The sequence below is a fragment of the Diadema antillarum genome, unplaced genomic scaffold, assembly GCF_040938485.1.
Source record: "Diadema antillarum isolate AM-2024a unplaced genomic scaffold, OU_Dant_1.0 seq00001438_RagTag, whole genome shotgun sequence".
In the NCBI taxonomy this organism is placed as follows: domain Eukaryota; kingdom Metazoa; phylum Echinodermata; class Echinoidea; order Diadematoida; family Diadematidae; genus Diadema; species Diadema antillarum.
Window position 1 is genome coordinate 278,142 of NW_027272188.1, and position 27,365 is coordinate 305,506.

General features: G+C 37.9%; 1 protein-coding gene across 1 annotated transcript in view; it reads left to right on the forward strand.

Moving 5' to 3' along the window:
- The window catches only part of LOC139709491 (integrin beta-1-like), a 149,852-nt gene extending 122,736 nt beyond the window's left edge, over nt 1-27,116 (forward strand). The window contains exons 6-24 of the mRNA XM_071621452.1: nt 348-479; nt 2,789-2,885; nt 3,737-3,821; nt 4,785-4,871; nt 6,817-6,900; nt 7,483-7,563; nt 8,836-8,931; nt 9,948-10,037; nt 10,269-10,456; nt 11,231-11,315; nt 12,088-12,233; nt 12,854-12,926; nt 13,362-13,443; nt 14,814-14,941; nt 16,048-16,140; nt 17,794-17,926; nt 18,885-18,998; nt 25,074-25,264; nt 26,232-27,116. Coding sequence (XP_071477553.1) covers nt 348-479; nt 2,789-2,885; nt 3,737-3,821; nt 4,785-4,871; nt 6,817-6,900; nt 7,483-7,563; nt 8,836-8,931; nt 9,948-10,037; nt 10,269-10,456; nt 11,231-11,315; nt 12,088-12,233; nt 12,854-12,926; nt 13,362-13,443; nt 14,814-14,941; nt 16,048-16,140; nt 17,794-17,926; nt 18,885-18,998; nt 25,074-25,264; nt 26,232-26,294 — 2,048 coding nt within the window. The 3' untranslated portion in view covers nt 26,295-27,116. The remainder of the gene's footprint in view (nt 1-347; nt 480-2,788; nt 2,886-3,736; nt 3,822-4,784; nt 4,872-6,816; nt 6,901-7,482; nt 7,564-8,835; nt 8,932-9,947; nt 10,038-10,268; nt 10,457-11,230; nt 11,316-12,087; nt 12,234-12,853; nt 12,927-13,361; nt 13,444-14,813; nt 14,942-16,047; nt 16,141-17,793; nt 17,927-18,884; nt 18,999-25,073; nt 25,265-26,231) is intronic.
- The last annotated feature ends 249 nt before the right edge of the window (nt 27,117-27,365 follow it).

Genomic DNA, 27,365 nt, shown 5'->3' on the forward strand with positions numbered 1-27,365 from the left:
TGTCACGACCCAGCGATCCGGGATTCGACGTTCCTTCGATGTCCCAGGGTCCCCTCCTTCCCCCCTCCCCCCTCTTGCCCCCTTTATTATCTTGCCACTGGGAGTGGCAAGACAATAAAGTATTGCTGTCCTTACCATTACAGATTGTTTGAATTATGCCATACTTTTGATGGTCTGTGCCGTATCTAGGTGAATCATGTCAAAACTTTGGCGAATTAAGTCAACATTTTGGCGGACTTGCTTAAGAAAAGAACGACGGTCATTTAGCTCATGTAACTCTGGTCTTCTTTCTTTGACGTGTGTAGAAACTGATGAATCGTATAAATTTTCCTCTTTTGCTTGGACAGCGGAGAAGACGACCATCAAGCTGTACGTTCGTCAGGCCGAGGACTACCCGGTTGACCTCTACTACACTATGGATCTCAGCCATTCCATGAGCGACGATCTGGGTAAACTCAAAGAACTCGGCAGCACCCTGGGTAGGTATAGATGGCGCCGTGTGAGCACATGTCACGGACATTGATGCAAATTTCTTATTCTTTGTCTCCTCCTCCTCCTCTTCTTCTTCTCCTCCTCCTTCTCCTTCTCTTTCATTCCACTTCTTCATTCTCCTGCTCGACCTGTCTTCTTCTTCCTCCCCCTTCTCCTCCTTCTCATCTTCTTCGTCTTCTGTTTTTTCTCCTCCCTTTTCTTCCTCTCCGTCGATTCTTCTTTCTGTTCTTCATTGCAGTGCCCTCTTTTGCCCATTTTCTTCTCTCATCATTCTCTTTCATTTCCTCCTCCAACTATTTCTGCGTTATTATCAAAATCTGGTGCTGCCTATACTTCTCTTCGCTTTCTTCATCCTTCTTTTTTCATTCCCGTCACATTTCCATCTTCCCTTTCCTGTTCTTTATTCTTCCTGCTGTATTTCTCCTTGCGTCACTATTACCTTACTCGTAGTGTTCGTGTTCCAAGTCATTGTTTTCCATGTAGCAAGCTGTTAATGATCTACTTCAGGTTCAATGTTTTCCGAAGTGGTCTAAAATACCGAATAAACATTCCGCCATTGAAAGGAAATGACACAGACGCACAGAGATAGGATGGATAACTCTCTACCCCCCCCCCCCTCTCTCTCTCTCTCTCTGATAAAGTCAAAATAAAAACAGATAAAACATTAAGGACACAGTATTTCCGGGTGTCATTCAGAATCTTGTTATATCAGCATTATATGTGACCCTGCACCTCAAAACGAACATAAAGTCGCACACTCAGATTTTGCGCGAGGACTGAAAATAAGTGAAATGGGTCAACCTAGCCGAACTTGACTTTTTCATATTTTCTGAAAGAGCGGGTCTTCTTTTACATTATGCTAAAATTTGGTATCATAAAACGGGCAGGAAAGTGTGTTTTTTAGCAGTTTATCTCGAATATTTTTGGTAGAATAGTGTGATTAGGTGTGTCTTTAGAATCCCTTTTTCATTTCTGAAAAACCTTGTCCACACTCTTCACTTTCAACTCTAATAACTTTTGAAGGATAGTGCTACTGCTTTGAAAGTTGGCATTAATTATGGACAGAATGTATTAATGAGGCATGCTTAATTTCAGTTTAATCTGATAATCCCTTCATTGTTGTTACTCTGGTGGTTTACTTCCTGTTTTTTTTTGTCCCATTCATCGCACAGCCAGCACGGTTTGGTAAAGATTAAGCGCTTGAATAGACACTGTACTTCAGAGCCTCTTTTTTCAGTTCCCACTTTTCCTGAGTTTGTGCTTTCTTTCCAATATTTAGATAGGTTAGGAGAGTCCATTTGATATGAGTTATACATCGTTTTAAAGCTTAAATTCTGCTCTTTCAGAATATGGTCTTAACTAAAAATTCATGTCTGGCGACTTTTTGTTTGTTTTGAGGTGCAGGGTCACATATGGAAAATTGAAGCCTCAAAAAGGCATCAGATTTGGTTGTTTGGTTTTGAATCGCGGAATGGACTTCCTCACTTGAAGACCACCATCCGAGAAATGAGAATGAAACTCAGCAGGTAGACCAAGGTTATCATAGCCGGATTGAATCTCCTCTCCACATCCGATTCGACTGAAATATCTGCTTTTTAGGCTCTAGACCCCGGGGAAAAAGAAATCAAGAAACACCAAAAACAACATAATAGAGACATGGAAATATCACGCGTCCAAATATGGGCTAACAGCCGGCTCGGCTGGCCTTCATTCGCGATGATTATTTTCATCAGATGTGCTTGTTTAAGTGATTGTGTATTAAAGTCTAAAAGTGGTCCCAATCTCTTGTATCTCGTCCCAATGCCAGCTGGATGATGACGTCACGGGTTCGCATCACGTCTATCACGATACGTCCATCGGCAGTAAGGTGTTCATGAAGCCTTATAGTCATGGTAGTAACAGTGTGAAAAACAGGAATTGGATTACTAGTACTAGTATCACATCGACGTAATGAAATTCTGAACGCTGATTAGCTGTGGCCATGGTAGTAGGATTTAGTGTTGTTTGGCTATCACAGTGAGAAATCAACACATGGAGGGGGCGGGTACAAGTTCAAGTGAGGCGACTTGATACAATTCTGAAAGTTTAATCTGTTTTGGTCGAGAATTGCAAATTATTTCTAACTTGGGGGGAGGGGGAGAAGGACTCCATGCACTTTTCCAAGACAAAAGTGCCGCTTCCGAATAAAAAAAAAATTATGTTAATAACTCCAAACGCGCCGACTAAAACAAAATAATGACCATTTGATTATTACACTCAACATCACTTACATGATTTTGTTCTGCCGTCCTTGCAGCGGAGGCTCTTGGAGGAATCACCCGAGACTACCGGCTTGGCTTCGGGTCCTTCGTCGATAAGACTGTTCTTCCATACGTCAACACACTTCCAGCTAAGTAAGTTCTTGACTTGATCCCATTGTTGTTGTTGTTGACGATATCCCATTGTTGTTGTTGTTGTTGACGATGATGTGCTATTTTTTTTTCTGACATCAAGTCGTAGCTTTCCTAGCTTTCAATCAGCTCCACTTTCGGCTCTCCATGAACCTGCATTTTCACTGATTTCCAATGCGAGAGCTTTTATGACATACAGAGGACAAACCTTGGAACTTTGAAATAACGAAAATCCTAATCCTTAAGAGTTTGTTTGTCGGGTCGTTCTCTTTGGGGATGATACTTCTTCCGTGTCTAAACTGACACGGGCGATAATGTAAGACATCCATTCTCCTCGTTGTGTCATCAAGTTGAGTCTTTCATCTTATTGGGCTCTTTCTGACACGGTTCAGCAGATGACAATGACAACAGTAATGTCAACTAAAAAGGAAGAGTATCGTTATATTTTCTTACTTGAGCAGAAGTCAGGCTTACGTGTCAGCAAATACATGAAATAAGAATTAAAGTACAGTATGGATTGAGTAAGTTCACATTATCTTTTTATAACATTATAATGGTTCACGTCCGCCAATCTATGTCAGTCTGTCATATTGAAGTCTGATACCAGCAGAACCACCCCCCCAAAAAGCAAAACAAACAAACAAACAAACAAACAAACAAACAAACAAACAAACAAACACACACACACAATACAAACTTGTGTGCAAGTCTGATCATGGATGGACGAGATGAGTTGACTCATTGAATTGTCGTCGTTACTGTTACGTGCAACTAACGTAGGCTGATGACCTTTGAGGCATAATATTTCGAAAGATCTGAAATCATAATTTCCTCGACTTCTTTTTTCCTTACAGGTTGTTATCACCGTGCTCCGGTTGTGCCAAATCTCATGGCTTTCACAACGTCTTGCCTCTCAACGGGGACCCCACTCTCTTCGCGGTAATTTCACGTTCCGTTTTGTTCTTCCGTTACAGCTTTTAGAGCTAGTTATGGTAGTAAGCAAGTTGATAGTAACGATGATAATGATAACAACAATGATAATCCGACATGTTTGTTAATTTACAGATCAGCAGTTGCGATCTTAACAAATTTAATTTGTAGAGGGAGACAAATTTAAGAAACTCACACCTGAACCTTCACCCTATCTTTCTTTCATTTAACAATATAAATAAATATGTAATGTCAGTCACGCGTCCTCTTCTTTTATTCTCCTTAATCATCGATTCCGAATTTCCTTTTATTTTTATTATAATTCTTATTACGCGTATACTTTTCCTCTTACTCTGTCTCATATCTCTCTCCTTCTTCGGTGTTTTGTTGTTTCCTCTTTTTCCGAGTCTTCTTTTCCTCCTCCTTCATCTGCTTCTGCTCCTAATTTCTGTTCTCCTCCCTCTTCTTTAAATGTTTCTCCTGTTTTCTCTTTCACCTTCATTTCGTTTCTCTCTCCCCTTTCCCTCTCCATCTCAGCTCTCTCTCCTATCTCTCACTCGCCATCGTTGTGTGTACCATTAATCTCTTGTTACCGGTACTGGATTTTCCGGTAAACTGTGCGCTTAGAGACATCCGTATTAAGCACTTAATAAATGTGTTATTATTATTATTATTATCATTATCATTATTATTATTATTATTACCATTATTATTAGTATTGTTATAATTATTATCATTGTTATTATTATTATTATTATTATTATTATTATTATTATTATTATCATTATTATTATCATTGTTATAATTATTATCATTGTTATTATTATTATTATTATTATTATTATTATTATTATTATTATTATTATTCATATTATGATTATGATTGTTGTTATTATTATTATCATTATTGATATTATTATTATTATCATCACTGTTGTTATTATTATTATCTCTCACCCCTTTTCCTCCCAGTCCAAGTTGAATGACACCATCGTATCGGGGAACCGGGACACCCCCGAGGGAGGCTTCGACGCTCTCATGCAGATCGCTGTGTGTCAGGTGAGTTGGCGTTACCTATTACACGTTCTCCTCCTCCTCCTCCTTCTTCTTCTTCTCCTCCTCCTCCTCCTCCTCCTCATCCTATTCATACTCCCTCCTGAAATTTCTAAACAAGGTCGCAGTATGTTTTCCCTGTGTGTGTGTGTGTGTGTGTGTGTGTGTGTGTGTGTGTGTGTGTGTGTGTGTTGATGGGGGACCAAGGGTACCTTGTCCCTCATGCTTTGAATTTTCACGACACCGCGTTTCCATCTTCAATATAATCATTTTGTTTTGACTATAATAAGATAATCTTGTGTCCTATCTATAATCAATCCCTTTCTGAAATCGTACAGTATTTGCGTCATTAAACAGTATTACATAGAAATCTCGAATGGGGGTGCAGCTGCCCTTGCTGCCCCCCCCCCCCTCCTGTGTAGATTGTTCATATGACAATTATCTTTCCAAACAACTGTGAGCGCGCTGAAGAGAAAACAGAGATGCAAAAAGTGAGTGCCGACGAAAATAATTTTTATGCATTTTTTCCTTTCTATTGAATTATTCCGATTTCATTACCACACATGGCAGCCAGCGGCTCGCTCCACATTTTCCACATACACGCCGCTTCCTCAGCTCTTGAAATGCTATACTTGGATATTCGAGATAGAGGGTTGTTAGAAGATCTATCAAAAACACCAACAACCACCATTTCGTCGTTGCCATGGCGACAAATACGTCAGGTCTACCGAAACATGTTTGTCAGACAATGTGACCGGTAGGAAAAAATCCCCCAGGTGAACTGTCTGCATGCGAGTTTTATCATGGAAACCGTTTCCCTCGACCCCCGCTAGGCGGCCGTGCTCAGCTGTGATCATGTGAGGATATTGAATATGGATTTTCAGCAAACGCTATCTCTTGTCGTCGTCCAATTCTCCCCAAATTGAGGTTGCCATGGTGAAATGTATTTCTCTTTTTTTTTCCCCTATGAGAGAGATTATTTGCTCCTTTCGCCAAAGACAGCATCGGTCCATATGCGAAATCAAAATGATGAATACTATTTATGAGAGCTTGTTTCGCCGCGTTATTCAATACCATGTATTGCCAAGATATTATTCGAGACCTTCCTGCTCCCTCTATCTTTCACACACAAGCACACAGACAGACAGACACACACACACATACACACACGCACACACACACACACACACACACACACGATGCAAAGCCCTGTTCTTGCCTGTTGAGTGTGCTACATCACGATTCTGTCGTCAAGTGCTGATTAAATTATAAGTTATTACCAGAATAGCAGTACGTTAACACAAGGTGAGAAGAATAATTTATGTTTCACCCTGAATTGACATAGGCATGTAGACGAAATACCGCGTGTAGAATGGAGAGCCTTGTCTACAGGTTATTGATATATTGCATAAGCTAAATATGAAAAAAAAAGAAATATCCACTTTAACATCGATAAGAAAGATGGGAGTGTCAGTTCAATTTTTCTGCTGCCTAAACTTCAGAGATTCACAGTACAGTATAAAATGTGTTACACCTCACAGTTGTAGCACTGTGTATACATATTGAAAGAAGTGCTTCCTCAATAACGTTATCAAGACGACTCCACAAACTTAGCATAAGATTTGCCTTATGGCTTGGCAACAGCTCAGATGTGCAGGAGTAATGTCAGCTCACAGAAAGAACGTGTAGAGACGTTAACGACATGAGAAGTTCTCGCCAATCACTGGAAGAGAAAATGTGCTGTTGATTGGACATTTGAAGAAGGTACACTTGTGTCGTCATGCGTAGAATGTGCGCACGGCTACTCCTCAGTTAAAAAGAAACAAAAAGAAAGCAAGCCAACATTCATAACATGATCCGTTATTATTATTGTTAAGTGTTATTCCCGAAAACTAGATTGCACAACAGCAGTAAAGTTTGAATACACTATGATTTTTACTCCCACCCACAGCAAGACATCGGGTGGCGGCCCAAGGCCCGGCATCTCGTCATCTTCACCACCGATGCCTCCTTCCACTTCGCCGGGGACGGCAGGGTAAGCGTTTCACCTCAACATCCTATCTGTTTAGGTTTCTTTCCTCAGTAGGACTGGTAATTCCCTAAAAATACTTTAATCTCATGCATACCTCTTTGATATAAATGGGTAATCCTGACTACCAGACAGATAACTTGTGTGTGGCTTACCCGAAATATGTGTTGAAAATGAAATAAAACGAAATGAAATGAAATGAAATCAAAACTCATGTGTGTAAAGTGGATTCTCAGTATTCAGTCTGGTATTGAATGATATTTCTTTCCAGAGGAAGAGGTGAATTTAAAAGGTCACTACTAGGTCCTTAAGGGAAATAATGTCCATGAATTTGAATATTTCACTTGACCGATGTAAACGTCGTTGAAATCATTGCCGGCTGCTATATTTTGCTTCATCACCAATAAATTATTGTCATTAAAAGCTGCTATCTCTATGGATCGTTCTCGAGAGCATGGTGTCTGCAATATGGAATGATATTTACTTGTCAACGATGTGAATGGATGTAAAGTGAGGCTGATGTCTTCGGGAGAAATCTTGATCTTATGTTTGTTTTTACGTTTAATTGTTTTCCTGAATGCTGTGTAGCTTGGTGGTATCGTTGAGCCCAATGATGGCCAGTGTCATATGGATCCTGATGCCAACTTGTACACATGGAGCACACGTCAGGTAAACCTTTCCGCTGACAACTACAATGCAATCATAACCAAAATGTAATGACGACATTGTCTTATCACCCAGGGTAGCATCTTCAGATCTAGTACTGTTCGCTTCATATGATCATTATTACCAAAATATGCTGGTCATCCATTTGAGCACCTGGGTTAGGAGGGACATGGTGCGTAAAGATAGTGTCTTTGCACCAAGAAGGATTTGAACCTATGATCTGTTTGCTTCTGTGTCCACAGCCCTTACCACTTGACCACAGTATCCCCATTTGCTCACATCACATTTGCATTTACTCTCACAGTAAAAATATATCTTTACCACATTGACCTTTTTACGTTTCATAACACGACAGGTAATGGAGGAGGTGGATTTATATGAGAAGCACAAGAAAGCTCGTGGGAACTGATCACTGAAGATAATGAGCAAGAAACAGAATGTCCAAACATAGAATGAATACTGCATAGTAATGCCTTCAAGACCGAGAAGAAAACTAATGTCTGTCATTAATTTGTAATTCTCTTTCATCTTTACCTTGCCTTTGCTTTGCGATGTTGCATGCATGCACTTCTAGACGGCTGTAAATACGTATTTATTTATTGCAGTATGTCAGTTTTCACAGTGGATGGGGCCAATTTGAATTATTATTACGATATGATGATAATGGATAACAGCGAATTAAAAAATGATTGAACATCCAGTTAGAAATGTCCTTTTCGTGGCAATAGACACGCTGGCTCTAAATTCATGATGATTAAGCTGAAGATTACTTACGTGAATGCTCCGCAGCTCGTAGATATAATGACAGCATAATGACTCTAGTCGTGTTGTCACGTATTAGTTTCATCAGTGAGTTCGCCTACTACTATGTTGCCCAAGATGAATATGATGATAACCATGACGATGGCGATAAAAATAATGCCGACAATAATGATGATGATGAGAATGATATAGGCGATGAAGAAGCCGATACTATCAACGGCAATAATGATGATGATAAAAGTCATAATGAATAGATTAATGAAGGCATGATGATGATGGTGGTGATGATGATGACGATGATGATTGTGATGATGATGATGATGGTGATGGTGATGATGTTGATGATGATGATGATAATGATATAGGTAATGATTAAAATGACGATGTTGATGAAAACTACGGAGAGAATGAAACCGTTGCTGCTGCCCATGACCATGTCGATGACTTTAGTCAAACATGGACGACTTATTTCACATGGTGTCACTCTGTTATCGTCTTTGTACCTTTGTACAGGATTACCCATCGATTGGTCATCTGAGTGCCAAGCTACGAGAAAACAATGTCATTCCAATCTTCGCTGTTACACGCGACCAAACATCTCTATATTCCGTAAGTCCTCCTCTAGATTTCTATTCTGAGGAAACTGTTAGAATCTGTCATTATATAGGAATTGTCCGTAGATGTATACGCTTCAGATGTGACGCTCATACAATGTTTGATCCATCGTTGTGACATTCTACCGCCATTTTGAAAACTCGATCATCTACGAAAATCTGGTTTGTAGGGGAAATTGTAGCATACACGAGGAAATAGCAAGTGCCTATTTCTTTTTTTTTTTATTAGGTAGCAGAGCCGCCGAGTCTCCTTGGTTCTAATGAAGCTCCTTTTGGGGAAAACAAATATAATTTCTTATCATCCTCACAAAAGACTACGAGAGCTTTCCTGATTACAGAATGGTGTTTGCCTATTGACGGACTGAGATTCAAGTAAAATATAGTTAGCTCCTTGGTATCTGGTTTGGTTAGAACCTTTACTGATTTTCATGTGTGAATGATGAAAGTTATGATTTTGAGCGTGATATGTACAGATCAACTGGAGGATGAAATATTTGTAACGGAATTCTCCATAATGTTAAAGTGCAACACATTTTGTAGAATATGGTTTTCAAATCGAGAACTGAAAATTGTGGATTAAATGCAGGGAAATTGATAATTTCAATGCTCGATGAGAGAAGTGGCAGGGACAGCACAGAAGTGTATAAAAAGTGAAATAAAAAAGGAGTCGAATTAAACGCGAAGCAAATACACTGTACATTATTTCACGTTTCCAATTTGAACGAGCAATAGCGTACGTAACTCCAAAGATTAAGGGTGGATCCGATATATGATTGCTTAGGTGGCATGTGGCTGTATACCTTTGATTCCCTGAAAATTGATATGTAGGCCTACATTTTGTTCTACCAGCGTCTTAATCAATGTTGTTATTGAGTTACGACCTGTTTTTTTTTTTCGGTCAGTCTGTCAATGTTATGAGTACCTGATGCTAATGATTATCATTACCATCACTATCCACAACAATTATCATCAACTCATCATCCTTATCAATATTATTCATTCGCCATCTAGAGTCTAGAGACGTACATCGAAGGGGCGACAGTAGGAGAACTGGATGCCGACTCGGGCAACGTGGTGTCCCTGATGAGAGACAACTATGAGGTAAATAGCGCCATCATGCGACATTTTTTGTTCTCACTTGGCTTCTCGTTTACACTAGTTATTGAAAATGCATGCATATACTGTTCATGTATTGTAATTGCAAGTGTGAAACAGGATTAGAAAATTAGAATAATAGATTAGTATATCCAGTTTTCAGATGTTAAGTCCAGCTATTTCATCTACATGATCTTTTTTTTTTCTATTTTCCCACTGTCTTACACCTTCGAATAGCTTATTACGTCACAAGTGAAGCTGACGTCAACCGCTCCGGATGACGTCAGGTTATCCTTCACGGCCAATTGCCTTGACAACGAAGTGACTGAAGACTCCAACGAGTGTCAGGGACTCTCACTCGGCGATACTGTATCGTTCGATATCGGAATCACGGCAGAGCGGTGTATCGAAGGCGGTCAAACAAGGTAGAATAAATGCATGGAGCATGCTTATCCTCTAAAATGTTTCCAGCACATCGTTCTTTGCAGATGTCGCACATGATACTGTGTTGGCACTATGGCATAGTGGGTAAGACTCTTGACTTTCAATCAGAGTACCCGAGTTCAAATCCAGTCCAGTGCTTACGTTATTGGACAAGATATTTTACCTGCCATGTTCCCTCTCAACCCACAAGTGTATAAATGGGTACCTGAAAAACGATGGGGTAATGAAAATGACAGGGCCCTCTAGTAGAGCAGTGGCAACACTGAAGACGAGAGGTACCCTGGATAAAGAAGACCGTATTGGTTGATTAATTAATGTTTGCACACACGCACTGAGCAATATGTCACTTTTAACAGTAGTAGTGCCAAATACGTTGTTTTATACCCAGCAGACAGAATGGCAGTGTTTAATATGTTATCAGCCGTCAATTCTTTAAGATACCAGTGTGTACTAGTATATATAAACACATTTTTTTGATGATGGTGGTATTATTATATATACTATATATTTGCGGGGTTTTTTTTGTGTGAAACATTTCTTAATTGCTTGCTAGGTCTCTTCCATACCTATACACTGGACATGCTTAAGTAGAGTATACTCAAGGCTTATGCTCCATACATCGGATTTCAATATGTGCCAGCAGAGCCTTGCATAACAACGAAATGCCCATTTATAGAAAAGCAATTCATTTGCTAGTTAGTTACACCGTGAGTTGAGTATTTGCAACACCTGTGTTTTTCTTTTCTGTCTGTCAGTTTCACCGTGGGTCCCGTCGGCTTCAACGAGGAACTTCTCATACACCTAGAGGTGGTGTGTTCATGTGACTGCCAAGAGCAAGGGGTAAGTGTAATGTGTTCAGTGTAGTGTATTCAGCATAGGGTGTTTGGTGTTACATTGAAAGTGTTGTAGAGTGATTTATGGAGTATAGTCAGAATGTTGGAGTGTAGTAGGTGAGGTTGTTCAGGGGAGCTGATGTATGATAGGTGGAGGAGGTGGGATAAGCCAGTATGCCACATTGGATGGACAAATTGGTGTCACGGTGACACCATTGCCTAAGGTGAATGATTCGGTGTCATCTAAGGATTATGGTTGAAGCTAGTATATCAGGAATACATGCAGAGTTGCCGTCAATCTTCTTGATTCTGCCGGAGACTCCCTGAAAATCAAGATATCTGCTCATATCCTAACAAAAGTTTAAACTCGGCCTCCATGATTTTTTCCCCGCTGATAAGTAGGTAGCACACAAGAATATCCCTGATTTATCTCTTTTTTTTTCAGAAATGCTGAGCGGCTAGCTTTCCCTGACTGTGATTCACGTGTACGTGTGTCTGCATATGTTTGTGTTTGTGTTTGTGTGTGATATCATGCAAGAAAAAATGGTGAATGAATGAGGTCCGGGGTTGATGTATCTCTCCTATAAAGGCAATTTGCAGCTGCAGTAATCAAATCTCTGTTCATGATAACAATAAGAAATGAGAGATTGTTAGCTGCGGAATGAGGGATGGATATCAAAAGCACACAAAAAGTATAGTGATGCTGTCTTCTAACTGCTCTATACAAAACTACATCGATATCTAAATTGTTTTCCATTTTTCCTATTCGTTCATTCTAGGAGGCAAACAGTACGTCATGCAGTAACGGAAACGGAACGCTGGTCTGTGGCGAGTGTGCATGCAACGAGGGTCGATATGGCAGCAAGTGCGAGTGTAGTGGGAACGAGATCAACGCGGAGAGCGCGGACCAATCGCCATGCAGAACGTACGTACGAATAAAACGTCACAACAAACATTCGACCAATCAACGTTCGATGTGTAGATCCATTGTTTGTTCCATGAACAAATGCGTCTCGAACGTTACATCAAGTAACGGTGTTATAATGTAAACCTTGTCCTCCCCCTCCTGATTTCGTTTACAATTAAATCGAATATGATTGCATGTCCGCTTTCAGTGATGATTAATATTTTACGAGAATGGTCGAGTGTCAACAAATGAACGCTTTGAATATCGCTCGATTTAGTTTCTGTAGACCGGCATAATCCTTTTCTTGTGACCATTTTCACGTCATTTCGAAAATTTGCAGTTCTGTTCAGTGCAACTTTATTCCTAATGTAAACAAATAAAACCAAAGAAGAATAGCTTGAAATTATAGGGAAATATTATCCTCATTATCACGACGCCTCATTTTCCGAGTCTTTCAAGCTGGTTACAAACAATTCGATCTGAAAGCTGTTACATTTTGTGAGAGAGCAAACTTTCCCCCAGCACAAAACCTGATAGCTGGTTGATGGGGTCATTCGAGAATGGGTCATATACTTTCAATATGTCAGTTGCTATGTCATTTTCATTAAAAGCCAATTTTCCCCTGTGCTCCTATGCAGTGATAACACCACGGTCATCTGCTCTGGCCGCGGCGAGTGTATCTGTGGCAAGTGTGTGTGCGACAAGACAGGAGTAAGTGCGGGCGTTCTCTCTCGTTTTGTTTTGTTTTGCTTTGATGTTGTTTTTGTCTTATGAATTATCAGAAAACAAACAAACAAAAAGACAAACAGGAAACGCTATCACATTATATTGGTGATTCAATGTACATGACGAGTTTTGTTTTTTCAAGCGTGTAAGGGTGAATAATTATTTGGCCTGCGAACATTGTTGATAGCCTCATGGCCTCATAGTCTCATGGTCTGTAAATGCTTTGTAGGTGCATAGCGTAATTACATAACATAAATGATACTATATTGTAGGAAACGACATGTCTTTTTTGTTAGTGTCAGATAATAAGCAATTATGGCAGAAAAATTTATTTTCACATAAGACCCTGTTTACAACTTCATACTACACCAAGGTCACCGTTGTCCCTTTTTTCATTGTTTTTTTTTTTTTTTAAATCAGAATGAAGATGAAGTAATCTCGGGGTTGTTCTGCGAGTGCGACAATTTCAACTGCCCATATAGCAGGGGGCTACGCTGCGGAGGTAAGTCATGGGTTAAGGCCCCATAAAAGTTGGAAGGGGGAAGGGGATGAGATGTAGCAGTGGTAATGTTACAAATAATGCACGCCGTGCTAGCCGCACAAGTCGCCCGCATGTTTGAGTGGTCTTGCATTTCATTTTGACCGGAATTTTGTGGCGGAAATCTTCGTCGAGACTTCGTAATAATCATGTTACTGCCTAACCGTAATTATACCAGTGTATACAGTGAATATTGCGAGAGAAGCGCCCTCTAAACCCCAACCACCGCCAGCGTTACATGAAACCACCGCAGATAACCTTGTAATCGTTTAACTCATTGTGATATACTTGATATTGTGTAAGGAAAAAGTTTATGTTTCACCTGCACAGTGAATGAACCCCCCCCCCCCCCCCCCCCCCCCCCGTTGACTCTGGGGGATATTGGAATGATTTCAACAATCAGTTTGGTTTTTCGTAAGGAATACAATTGACAGGCAGTGTAATCAACGATTCATGACCATATGTAATTTCGACTATTTGGTGCAGATCAATACAACCAATTTCATCAGTTATGATAAGCTAGTCTCCATTTTAAGCTCCCCGTATATTTGCTTACTTGATTCATGAATTATCAATTGTCTAGGTAATAGAGTATAATCACTTCGTGTTTTTTTTTTTATTCCATACCTAGAACCGCTATGGCATCACATTAGTTCTAGCAAACTTCACGCATGTATTCAATCAAGAAAACACAATGAGCTGCCAAAAGACTGAGAAGAGTTTCATTGTGCTGGTATTACAATTTACACTCTGTTGTTACCGACCTTGTTCGAACCATCGTAGCCTCTAGGAATGAGATGACTTGACCTCAATGCTCAGATTCCTCACGGATACGACCCGTTTGATAATATGCGGGTGGCAGGAGGAGTGTACATATCTGGCTGCATGCCTAGCCCGTTCAGAAACATGCATTTTCTCCTTAGTGTGTTATGAAGTAATAACGATTGTAATGATCTTAATGTTCAGTGTGAGGATAATGACGCTGATGAGTATTCTTGTCCTTAATTATCAGTCTGATTCTTCTCCTCCTCCTCCTCCGTTTATTTCTTCTTTCTTCTTCTTCCTCTTCTTCTTCTTCTTCTTATTATTATTATTATCATTATTATTATTATTATCATTTTTATTATCATTATCATTATTATTATTAGTAGTAGTAGTATTAGCCTAGTATTAGTATCATCATCATCATCATCATCATCATTACTATTATTATTATTATTATGAGGCTAAAGAATATAAAGGGTTTGACAGTTAAGTATTTCAACATTGACATATCTGAAGTTTGAAAGATATCCATAACGTGCGATGTTTGTCTCTTGTCTGATACCCTGCAGGACCGGAAAGGGGATTGTGCGTGTGTGACGTAGCGAGCAGACAACCGAAATGTCAATGTAAGGCAGGGTACGAGGGAGACAGTTGCGACTGCCCGACACGGACGGACACGTGTCGATCTAGTAACGGGGTGAGTGACGGCGGGTGGAGATGGACCAACTTATTGTGACATCATGCGCAGTGCAATTTAGTCTTCAATCAGGCTTGACAGAGACGTTAAAATTTTATCATTATTTTGTAATTGTCTGTGTTTGGTTTCCATTGCTATAGTAAACATATCCAAGGCAAGGCATTCGACACACACTCCTCATTTTGGCTGGCCAACCATATTGTGGCATCACACATCATGAAGTTCTGACTAATCTGATAATCCTTCAACGACTTTAACAGTACTAGATACAATGTATATGAGTTCAACTCTGTCTGTGACACTGCCAAAACGAGTCGTCTTGTTCAATAACGGCGCACCAATTTGTAGTCACAGCATTAGGTTGTGAAAGAAAACCTACTATCAAAGTTTTAAATGTTGTTTTACGACCATCTTGTATAGCTCATGCTAGGGCACAAATTATTTTGTATGCACTATGGTTATTTTGTAAAAGGAAATCTTTGCGGTTTTTTTTTTCAGTTTGTACAACATTCTTGTATTCAGTCAACCAATACGTATTCACTTCATAAGATTGTGGAATAGCACCTTCGTATGATTTTGTTTTCTTCTTCGTTAAAGGAGACCTCCGGATGATTTTCAGCTTCTTACATTTGAACAACTATGAATTAGTTCTACTGAGGACAAAGTTTCAGAATTTGTAATAATTGGGATGAAGAATAAGAATATTTTCAAAATTGAGAACAAAATTAATTGCAATTAACAAGGATGATGACATGGCAGAGTCACCATAAGAATGCATGAGAGCTGGGGCTCAAGGAAGCAGAACAAAAGAAGAAGGCATGCATAGATTATACACAGGTGAACTCGCAAGCAAGCGGTATTGTAATGAAATTACACTGCTACATTTCTGAAATGTGTGAACCTCCTATGTCATCATCCTTGTTCAGTGTAATTTGTTTAAGGTTTTTCAAAGTATTATTTCTCTGCTCAAGAACCACAATAAATTTCATAAATCTATACATAGAGTTGTTGATTTATGTACTACATTCTGTGAAATTATGAAAATCGTCTGGAATGTCCCTTTAACGACTTTCTCATTCTTCCTTATCTCTACCTTCTTTCCTCAGTTGGAGTGCAACGCGCACGGCAAGTGTAGGTGCGGTGTGTGCGAGTGCGACGCGGACTCGCAGTTCCAGGGAAACACGTGCGAAAAATGCGCCGTGAGTCACGTGTTTTATTGTTTCCCGTGATACCTGACCATGCTTTGTGTGTGTGTGTATTTTCGTTTTCTTTTTCTTCTTCTAATTGGGGGGGGGGGGGGGGGGGGCATTTCATGAAGCGTTTTGTCAGATGTTTTCTCTGACAAACTGTTATAAGCTACTGAAATCTTTGCATCTGATTGGCTGAGAGGAAATTTGTCAGAAAAATATATCAGACAAAACTCTTCATGAAATGCCCTCTGCGTTGGAAATACCAGACAACATTTTTCTTAGTTGTATTGTATTGATGTTGTTATGACAGCTATTAACCCTAACCAGGCCGGGCTTTTTGGCCTGTTCTGTGGCCAGGGGAGGGTTGATTCAAACCCCCCCCCCCCCCCCCCCCCCCCATCTCGGCCGTCGATCGCGCAATCGTCCTGAAAATTGGCACATGCATTACTTGTCACGTAATCTACCAAACTATGAAACAAAAAATTGAGTTTTTCATTTTTTTATATTTTATATTAATTAATATGCGTGAAATCATAAATTTTGCTCTAATTCAGAAAATAAAGCTAATGGCATCCTAATTGTTAGTGACATTATTCCTTGTAGCATTCCCAACAATGTACTTGAAAAAAAATCTGGTATCAAACTTAATTTCTTGTGTATTCTATTGTTTTATGAATTTTTAATGTATTTCCTTGTTTTTCGACCTTCGCTTTTTTCGTTTTTTTCCACAAAATTTATTACAGAACCTATTTTAAGCATAATTATACTAAAATTAATTAATTTTAGCCATTGAAAGTGAAAATAATCATATCTTTTTGAATGAAGTGAGAAAACTCTATTTGCATAGACTTTGTACACAAAATCACGTTTTTGAGCCATTTTCGGTCTGACAAGCATGTATAGGTCGTGCAGCGTCGTTTGTCCGATTTTCGCGAAAATGGTGTCATAAGATGTCCGAGACTTGAAAGTAAAAAGTCAGCGAGCGGCGCGGTCAAAAAAATTGCGCCAGAATGGTCGTGGAAAATGTCGGGGGGTTGATTCAACCCTCCACCCCCCCTCCCCCCCCCCCCCCCCTTGCCGGCCTTTTTAGGGTTAAGTGTACTGGGAGAGTAGTGGTATTGATGATATCTGCGGTCACATTTTAAGTAGGCTAATTCGCATTCACGACATTACTTTGATTATCATTTTTATTATCATTACTGTCGTTATCGTCGGTAATAGTATAAGGAGTAGGAGAAGTAGAAGTAGCAGAATTACACCTCATATCATTACTCTTATTTGAATTATCATCCTTACGGGCGTTAGCAGTTTAATACAAATAAATTATTAATTGTTTTGGGGTGTTTTTTTTTTTTTTTGGTCAATTTGTGCTTTCACACCATTATCGTCATCATACAACATAAACATTTCCTGTTTGATTATTAAGTGAGACTATGCAACCAATTCGTCTCCGAAAGAAAAAAATGAGAATCTATGAAGTGAGGCTATGCAGGATCAAGGGTCCGCTACAACATGACTGTTTGACCCTTTGGTTCCAACTTTGTTTGTTTGTTTGTTTGTTTATTTCTCTGTTTGTGAGTTGTTCTTGTTGTTGTTGTTGTTGTTTTGTTTATTGTTTATAATCTCCTCTATTCTGCTGCCCGCCCTCTACGTCTTCTTTAGACCTGTCCCATGGGTGATTGCCACATTCACAGAGACTGCGTGCAATGCAAGATGTTCGGCACCGGACGTCTGACAGACGAACAGTGCGATATGTGTAACATTGACATCGTCAACGTCACTGACGTCACGCCATGTGAGTACGATGAACACTCATCATAAGATTATTTAGCATTCAATGAGTTCCGTTTAAACTTCAGCAAATTTTAAAGGGATGGTACAGTATTGGTGGAGATGAGAATTGGGCTTTTAATTTTTTGCAAGATACCAAGAAAACACTTGCGAAATAGTACAGTGCATACCATTTTAGGAGGAATTCAAAGTTTATTCGATGAAAATCGGGTTTGGAATGACTGAAACATCCAAAAACAAAGTAAAACAAAGCGATCGTAATAAAGTGTGGGTCCCACACTTTACTAGAATCGCTCTGTTTTGGATATCTCAGCCATTTCAAAACAAATTTTCATCAAATGAATGTTGAATTCCTCGTGGAATTACGCGCTCTTTCATATTCCACAAGAGGTTTCTCATTATCTCACCAAAAAAGGTTAGAAACCTAAAATTAGGTCTCAACCAAGACTATACGATCCCTTTAAATGCAGTGAGTTTTAACCCTTATGGTGCTATCTGCAACTACAGCGAAAAGTACTATACAGTGTAAAAAATGTCTGGAATGGGAAATTCTTGGTACTTGGAGATTTTAATAATTAAAATCACATCGCTTCAGACATTGTAACTCTCTAGTACTGATATGGTGTGGAGGGGATAATTTTAGCAGTGTGAAAAGGTGACGTGAATCCAATAATTACAATGAAATGAATTGCATTAGCTGACACTCATTGTAGTCCTCAACCATTTTGATTTCGGCTCTATAGCATGTTTTTTTTTTCCACCATCAACTTGAAAAACAAAACAAAAATTTACTTTTAAATAGATATCTAAGTTATGACATTTAAATCTGTTATTACTGTTCTTTGTCATTTCCAAGTGCCGTGACCATTGTGGTAGCCTTGGTTTGTTGTTGTTCTTTTAATCATATCTTTAAAATTCCTTGTTTAGTAAGTTTACACTGTTTGTGTATCAAATTGTCGCAGTCATTCAGGATATCCCGGCATGCACGTTCCCCGAAGAGAACAACACGTGTACCTTCACCTTTGCCTTATTCTACGAGAATGAAACACTCACTGTATACGTGGAAACAGAGCAAAGTGAGTTTTTATGCCTCCGCCAACGAAGTGGCCGGAGGTATTATGTTTTCGGGTCGTCCGTCCGTCCGTACGTACGTCCGTCCCTTTTTTTTTTGGTCGATATCTCAAGAACCGTGGTGTGGTTTTACATCAAACTTGGTATGAGGGTATATCCTGGGGGATAATACTTTGTTTGGATTTTAGGGTCACGGGGTCAAAGGTCAAAGGTCACAGGTTATTTTGTGAAAAAAAAGGTTGAAAATTCATTTTTTCTCCATATCTCGCAAATGGTTCAAGGTATCTTCATGGAACTTAGCATATATGCTTGTTCCAATGGGCAGTGATTATCTAGGGAAGTTGGGGGTCATGGTTCAAAGGTCAGGGGGTCAAAGGTCAAGGTCAACTCCTCAAAATATCACTACTTTCCTTATATTTATGCAATGCCTGAAGGTTTTTTTTTTTCAACTTGATGTATACATGTATTACCCAATATATATTCTGTGGGAAGTTTCTTGCCAATAGGTCAAAGGTCAGGTGAAAGTGCTGAATTGCACTTTTTCCTCCATATCTCAAAAGTAACTCAAGGTATCATCATGAAACTTACATATTTATGCATGTTCAACCTAACAGTGATTCTCTTTGGAACTGTGAGGTCAAAGGTCAAAGGCCAGGTTTAGATAATGCTATTTTCCCATTTGATACTGAAATTATGCTTTTTCTCAATACCTTGAAAATTACTCAATGCATAAACTTATAAAAGGGTCAAAAGTCAAGTAAAAATCATCAGTTCCCCAAATACCTGCACTCTGACATTTTAATCATTCATCCAATTGAACCTAGTTCTAGGAAAGTGAACATTCAGCACATTTGTGTCAGACCTGTCATTTTAATATTTTGCCAATTGTGTGACACTGTCATCACGCATTGTCAAGACATTGTACTATAGACCTATTAGGAGAACCGTGCATTATGGCGGAGGCATATCAGTCGCCGTAGCGATATATCTAGTTTTTTAATAATTTGTGTTCACTTCCATTTAGCTAATACCAAACGCTGATAATTTAGTGTGATATTACATGTACTTTACAAATGTTCTTAATTGATCACAATAAACAAAACAGTTTCTTGCGTGCGTAATACTTTGCACTTTGGAAATAGAAATTGACAAATGAAATGATTGAAACAGCAATTTCATATTTCATTGTAACAAGTGGAATGAAAGTAATACAGCAAAATTACAATAAGAAGTGATATATGTTACATTTGCAACTAACAAGCCCATCTCCCAACTCTCCCTAGCCACTTTTCCTAACCCCATAATACGTGCCCCAAACTGTCCAAAACGACAGAAACGACTAAAACTCTCTTGATTATGATCATAACTTTGTTTAGAGTGGGAATGAGTTAACGATTAAATAACCGATTGAACTAACTGACTTAATAAACAAATGAATGAATGAATTCATTTATTTATCAATTGAATGAATGAACAAATCAATTATCAGTTAATAGATTGACGAATTTTGAAAGAACAGATGCAAGATAGGCAGTTGAAATTATTACAGTTCCGTAGATGACAAAATTAATAGACAAATAAAGATGAAATTAAAGTCACCTAAATGAGTGTTCAGAAAATCAAGTAGAACGTTAGTCATGTGATCAGAAGAATCAGAAGTGATTCTCTAATCTACGAGATACTGACCGCCTGTCTCTCAAAAGGTTCAAAACCACTAAATATGTACAATTCAGTGAAATACTTGTCGCAATAGTTTTACCGAAGAAAAAATAAAGCAACGACCGATTTTCATAAGTTTCGGGTAATAGTTACCGTTAGTACATTGTTAACTAGAACTGCCGAGAATTTGAACATCCAGTTATGATTCTTTCGGAAGTTATGCATTCATAAAGATGGTAAACCCGCCAAAAACAGCATGTCGCAAATCAATAGTTTTGCCGATATGTTACTATTATGCAAATGAAAGCATGATCTTTTTTCATTAAAACTTGTTCTAAAGCAAATTAAGCCATTTACCTACACGTTAGAATAAAAAGAAATACAATTGAAAACTATTTAGTTGAATTATTTTACAAGTCAAAATTGTCGCAAAGGCCTGTGAAACATACGTTACCATGATTTCAAGTTTTCCTTTAAAACATTCCCTGGGGTTGAAATTGTGAATTATCTGTCCTAAAAACTTAGAAAATGTCTCGTCCAATGCTGTAAACAATAGTTGTGCCACCTGGTTATCTGCTGCAGAGAAAAAGCTTCAAGCACTAACATGTTTCAGACCGTATGGTTAAGAAATGAAACATACGTTACCACCGCTATGGAAAATTAAAAATGAAAATGTTACAAGGAAGATACCAAACATAGGCATACGGTACCCCAATCTCTCCACTGAGTTTTCAATTATGAGCCATTACTAATCGCTTGAAAAAGTCACATCGAAGGTCAGATTTAACTTACGTTACTGAAACATACGTTACCCCCGAAAAAATAATCTTAATTAGATTCACTAACATTGCAACCATTCATTGATAACAAGTGCTATCTAGAACCATCTTACTCCATAGTTGCTTAGAAACAGTCCTTGCGACAAAATGGCGCATCACGTTGACGACTCACAGGGAATTGACTGCACGAGATCTTTCTCAGTATCTGAGCGAACGGTATATATATTTTCAAAGTCATGTTTAGTGTAATTACATTCAAATATTGGTACACTTTTACTATAAGCAAGTACTTTGGTGTTTGTTTTGTCGAGGAGAATAACAAGTGCACACCTTACTCAGATATTTATACAACATTAAGGTACCTAAACATAGGGTCAATGTTGTAACGTAGGTTTCACTTAAGGTAACGTAGGTTTCAATTTTACATCTGCATGTACACTGTCGTACTTTTCACCAAAGCTTTATCCTAAAAAAGACTAATATCCATAAATAAACAGATGAAAAACATATTTAACTTTTAGGCTTGAACTAACCATTCTTTTTGGCGATAATCATTGTCAATGAGGCCCTGAATACCCTGGTAACGTAGGTTTCAATCACTCTATCAAAATCAATCCAATATGTATGTTAATGATATATGAATGATGAAAATAATGTTTTTCATTTTGATTATCATATCATTTACTTCAAAGTTATAGTGATTGTAGTCTACCAAATTCATTATGTGACATTTCATTCCTTGAAATTAGAGGTAACGTAGGTTACGTAATTATGTAAGAATATCTTATTACTGATTTGCAGTATGGATTTTCTTATTTCTCTGTGAAGGAAATCTTATCAGTACTCCTTGGGTTCCAAGAGGTCAAAATGGGAAAATCAAGAGCCAAGATTCAGGCCGATTACTGAAGAAGGAAAAAAGGAAAAGATTGGAGAAGAAGCCTTCCTTACTCTCTTAAAAAATTGAGTGAAAATATTCACTCTTCATGAAGTGAATACAAAAAAGAGTGAACTTAGAGTAAAATTGGAATGAATTTTGAGTGAAAAAAGTTCATTTTCACTCATTTTGGGGTGAGCTCAGGGATCCCTCGAAGATTTAGGAGTGGTCCCTGAGGTCACTCTAAAAAGAGTGAAAATGAACATTTTCACTCTAAATTCACTCTTTATCTTATTCACCCCGTTAAGAGTGAATACTTTCACTTGATTTTTTTTAGAGAGTAAATCCGAGAAACAACGTGTAAAAAAGTATTACGTTCCTGTGGAAAATCTTAAGAGTTGGGAAAAACAAGAGCGCAGATAAAAAAATGAAAGAGTTAAAAAGCACGGAGCCTTCGGCAAGAAAATAAAAGAAGACTTAAACCGATCTCAGCAAAGGGAAGGTGATAATGTCGACTTGATTGACAAGGATTGACAGGGAAATTGATTCACAAATTTGAAAAATTGCTAATGATATATACTTATGAATGCTTTACAATGAAAGGTACTGGATAAAAGTGTTGGCTTGTAGATATCAAATTGAAAGGATGAAATGTATGTAAATTTCCTTGTTTATGCACCGAAAATCATTCATAAAAAATTCTACCCAATCTAAACTCTTCCGAGATATTAATGAAAATATGACGTTTAACCAAGAATATAGAAGAAAGCGTCATACTAACGCTTTTTTACCAAATTTTATATAATTTCACTCTAATACAACTCGCCACTTTTGCATTATTCTCTCCTATACACTGGCTTACCCACTAAACCTTTTATTGAAAGTTGCCTTTTGCAGAAAAATACCAGATTGTGAGTTTACAGTTGTCTTTTACAATGATGTAATATACATTGAAGACATTTTATATGTAACCGAACTTTTATTCTATGTAATGGAAATAGAAGAATTGCAATTTGTTCTTCTGACATTTCTATGCCTTTTCCATTGCCTCCCCCCCCCCCCCAAGAACAAAACAAGGGGGTATCCAAATTATGAAAGGTGCGCCTTTTTGTGTTTATCATTGTCTTTATAGACTAGTGTGTCATAGGTCAGTTATACTCTCAATCTAAAACCGTGAGAAAGCTGTCAATTTACCTGTTTACGTGACCACTCTTAAATTGTTCATAATTCTGTATTTTTGTGACTATTACCAAAACCATGCATTATCGTTGCTTAAAACTTACCATGGCACATTATTGAATAATGTGCCAAGAAATCTGTACGTTTTAAGCAACACTAATGCATGGTTTGTTCATTAATGAAACTCGTGATAATCATGCATTATTAATCATAAAGCAGTGCTGGTGTTTGAATTTTAAACTTCATGGGCTCGCTGTGATTTATTTCCCATTGTTCACTCTTATGCCTGATATACCTTATTGATGTAAACTTTGATATGCTAAACAGTTAAGTGCTGACCAGCTTGTGCACTCACACTGTGCAATGTTGCTTAGCGATGCATCATTCCTTTTTAATGCACTTTCCAATGCATCTCCACTTTCGAGTGATAAATATTTCAATCTGGAAACATTTGAAACATACGTTACAATATTGTTTAAAGTACACACTGATACATTTTAGGGGTTCTTGACAATGTCTTTAGTGACTCTTATATAAATGCATTCCTTTGGTTTTAAACAGGGCACTTCAACAGGTAATTTTGCAGTGAAACTCATAATATTCAGACAAAATAAACTCTTGAAATTTGAATATCTTATTCCAATTTTTCATATTAGGCCAAATGTATGGTACATTATACTTTAAGGACGATAACATCAGACGGCAATTAAATAAATCTGCTTCCAGAAGTACTGAAGGTCTTGCAACGCTGGTACTCTTGATATTTATTAGAACTCTTAAAATGTATCTTCTTTTTTAGTGTTTAATATATTTATGTAACATACGTGACTCATATGCGTAACAAACGTTACCAAGGTTTAAACAGTCACATTTTCATTTGTCATATGGTTCCTGAGATTGTTTGAGAATATGTGTAGGACAAATCCATCTAAAATCATTTGGCAGTTTTCTGCAAGTTCTATGTGTACGAATAAAAAAAATATAGGAAACAATCTAACTTTACATAGTTAACAACCTCCATCATATCTATCAATATCTTAATTCACGGTTACAGTAACTCCTCAAATGATTGAAAAATATAGCAGGCACATTGAAATAAGATTGGTCATATCTTCGAAACTATCCACCAATAGAAGGATAGTTGCATTGTCCATCCCTAAACAGAATGAATATGGTCAAAGAAAAATAAGCGCAGTAACGTAAGTTACAGTGGTGAAATTTTCATGTTCAGCTTCAAATTTCAGAACATAAAAAGTTTGCAACATTTGTTGCTCATTTTTGTTTAAGTTGAAATTCAGTGTATCCTCTAGCAATTTTTCGTTGTCGGAATGTTTTTGAGAAAACTTTATTTTTTCAAAATTTCAAAACCTGAATTGTACATTTTTAATGGTTTTGGCCCAAAAGTACGCTGTTTCTCGGCGTAGCTGGAAGAATAGCATACTTTTGAGAGACATCAGGGTGCCAGTTGTACATTGAATGTAGATACATTGTACTATTAATAGAATGAGTGCAGAAGTGAAAAAGTGAATGAGAATATATGTGTAGTCACTGTCATTATTATGTCGTTTTTCTTCTCTCGCTGTGTATAGAATGCGCTGATGCCAGCCGGCAAAAGATCTTGACCGAGGCGGAGATACGCTGGATCGTCATCGGCGTCATCCTCAGCGTGGTGCTCATCGGCATGATCCTGGTCTTCGCCTGGAGGATCTACACCTACCTTGAGGACCGGAAGGAGCTCGCCCAGTGGGAGAAGGAGTGTAAGAAGGCCAACTGGGATGAGGTGAGGAGAGGGTCATCGAATTGAGGCACAGAAAAAAATGCTTACGAAACTTAGAAGCGACAAAAATATCAGGTCCTTGATTTTTTGATATTTAAAATCAGAAGCGGAACAGCAACACCACTACCAGAAGATGAAGAACAATCCCTCCCTCTTTCTCTTATCTGTTTTACTGTCTGTCTATCTATCTACCTATCCATCTATCTATCTATCTATCTATCGCTCTGTGTTTGTCTGTCTATCTATCTATCCATCTATTCTTCTATTTATCTATCTATCTATCTATCTATTTCTATATATTTATCTATTTATATCAAACATCTAAAAACCCACTTGTTCCGTTAACCCGTTCACTACTGGATTCTGAAATCCCCATAGACTTAATACACAGGCCACCAGGTTCCCGTATGGAACGGGTTAATATCAATAATCCACTGGTAAAGCGCATTTGAACATGAATGTTTATGGAAAATGCGCTATATAAATGTATTATTATTATTATTATTATTATTATTATTATTATTATCTGTCTGTCTATCTACTCGTATAACTTTATTTGCCTTTCTAACTCTATATGTTTATTCATGTATTCATTCATTACAATCTACCTATTTATCTCTGCATTCAACTGTTAGTTTTTCCATCTCTTTGTTTGTTTATTTATTTATTCATTCATTTATTCATTTATTCATTCATTCATTTATCTGTATATCTGTCTATCTCGTTATCTGTCTTTAGTCACGATTATCAAAAACGTTTATTTAGAAGTTCATCAAGCGGGTGGTCAAGTTAGTCCATTCTCCACACACATACTCCCTTACATTGTACATGTATAACCCTCATGCAGATATGAGGTAATTCATGAAATACATTATTTTGATGAAGAATTCCAATAGGAAAGCACTTGAAATAAATTTGCACTTCAACGTACTCATAACAACCTTTTTGCTCCTTGTTTGCTTTTTTACAGATGGACAACCCGATCTACAAACCGTCAACCTCAACGTTCGCAAATCCTGTCTATGATAAATAACGCCACGTCTTCATGAAGTTTGTATTTACCTACTGGACTGCAAACGCGTGTTCCGAAAGCTGAACCAATATTGTTCTCAACGTATATTATACTATACTTCTAAGAAGGAATTGACTGTGGGAGAAAAAATGAAGACATGAAATTCCTGGCATGCCTGGAGAACCTTTTCGGCTATTGATATGTCAAGAACAAAAGAGTGTCATTTCACTCATGTATACCTTCAAACACGACTGAACTAAGACTACTATGGCCAATCTTTGCTAACTAGGTGTGTTTACGGCTGTAGCTCCGATGTTGCAGCTACTGTGTGTCTGTTCCACGGTGTATTAGTGTACACAATGTAAATACGCGGGAAATCACGCTGTTAACGTCATATTTTGTATCAAATTAGCCACGGAGGTAGCTTGGTTTTTTTATATGATATCATACAACAATGACAGAATTTAGTTGATATTTTTTGTGCTTTGTAAGAAATGGTAAATAAGATAAATGGCAATTTAGAGGTTGAATCTTGTTATCTTTCGTATTTTTGTATGAGATGAAAATTTAAATCGGTGGCTAAAGTTATTAAGCGTTTCACCATGTAGATAAAAAATGATTTTTGAATGATTATTGAATTGTATTTTTTCGGTGAAGCGGACAGCTGGTGTTATTTCTTTCTTTCTTCTTCTTTTTTCATCTTTTTCTGCACGGACGGTTTTATGTATTAACGGGTCGCCTGAACAGAGAGATTGATTTTGATATTTCGTTCTTTTTTATTTTCAATGCTTCACATGTCTGTATAATATTTACATCCCCTCCCACCTAAAAATAAAAGAAATAAGGCAGCATAATGTGTCGATGTTTTAACCGTAAAAATATATCAGCCCAGCTGACTAGAATTTGAAGGTTATACATCATACCTGAACTTCTTCTTTGGAGTATGCTGTAACATTAGTGATTGAGATGGTGTACCATTCATTGTAAAGCGAATCTTATATCTTGTTCATTTCAATTTGCTGGTGTGTTTCTTTTCCTGCACCAAGGCTAACGTAGAGGATAGTAAAAAAAGAAGACATTGATCATTCTTCG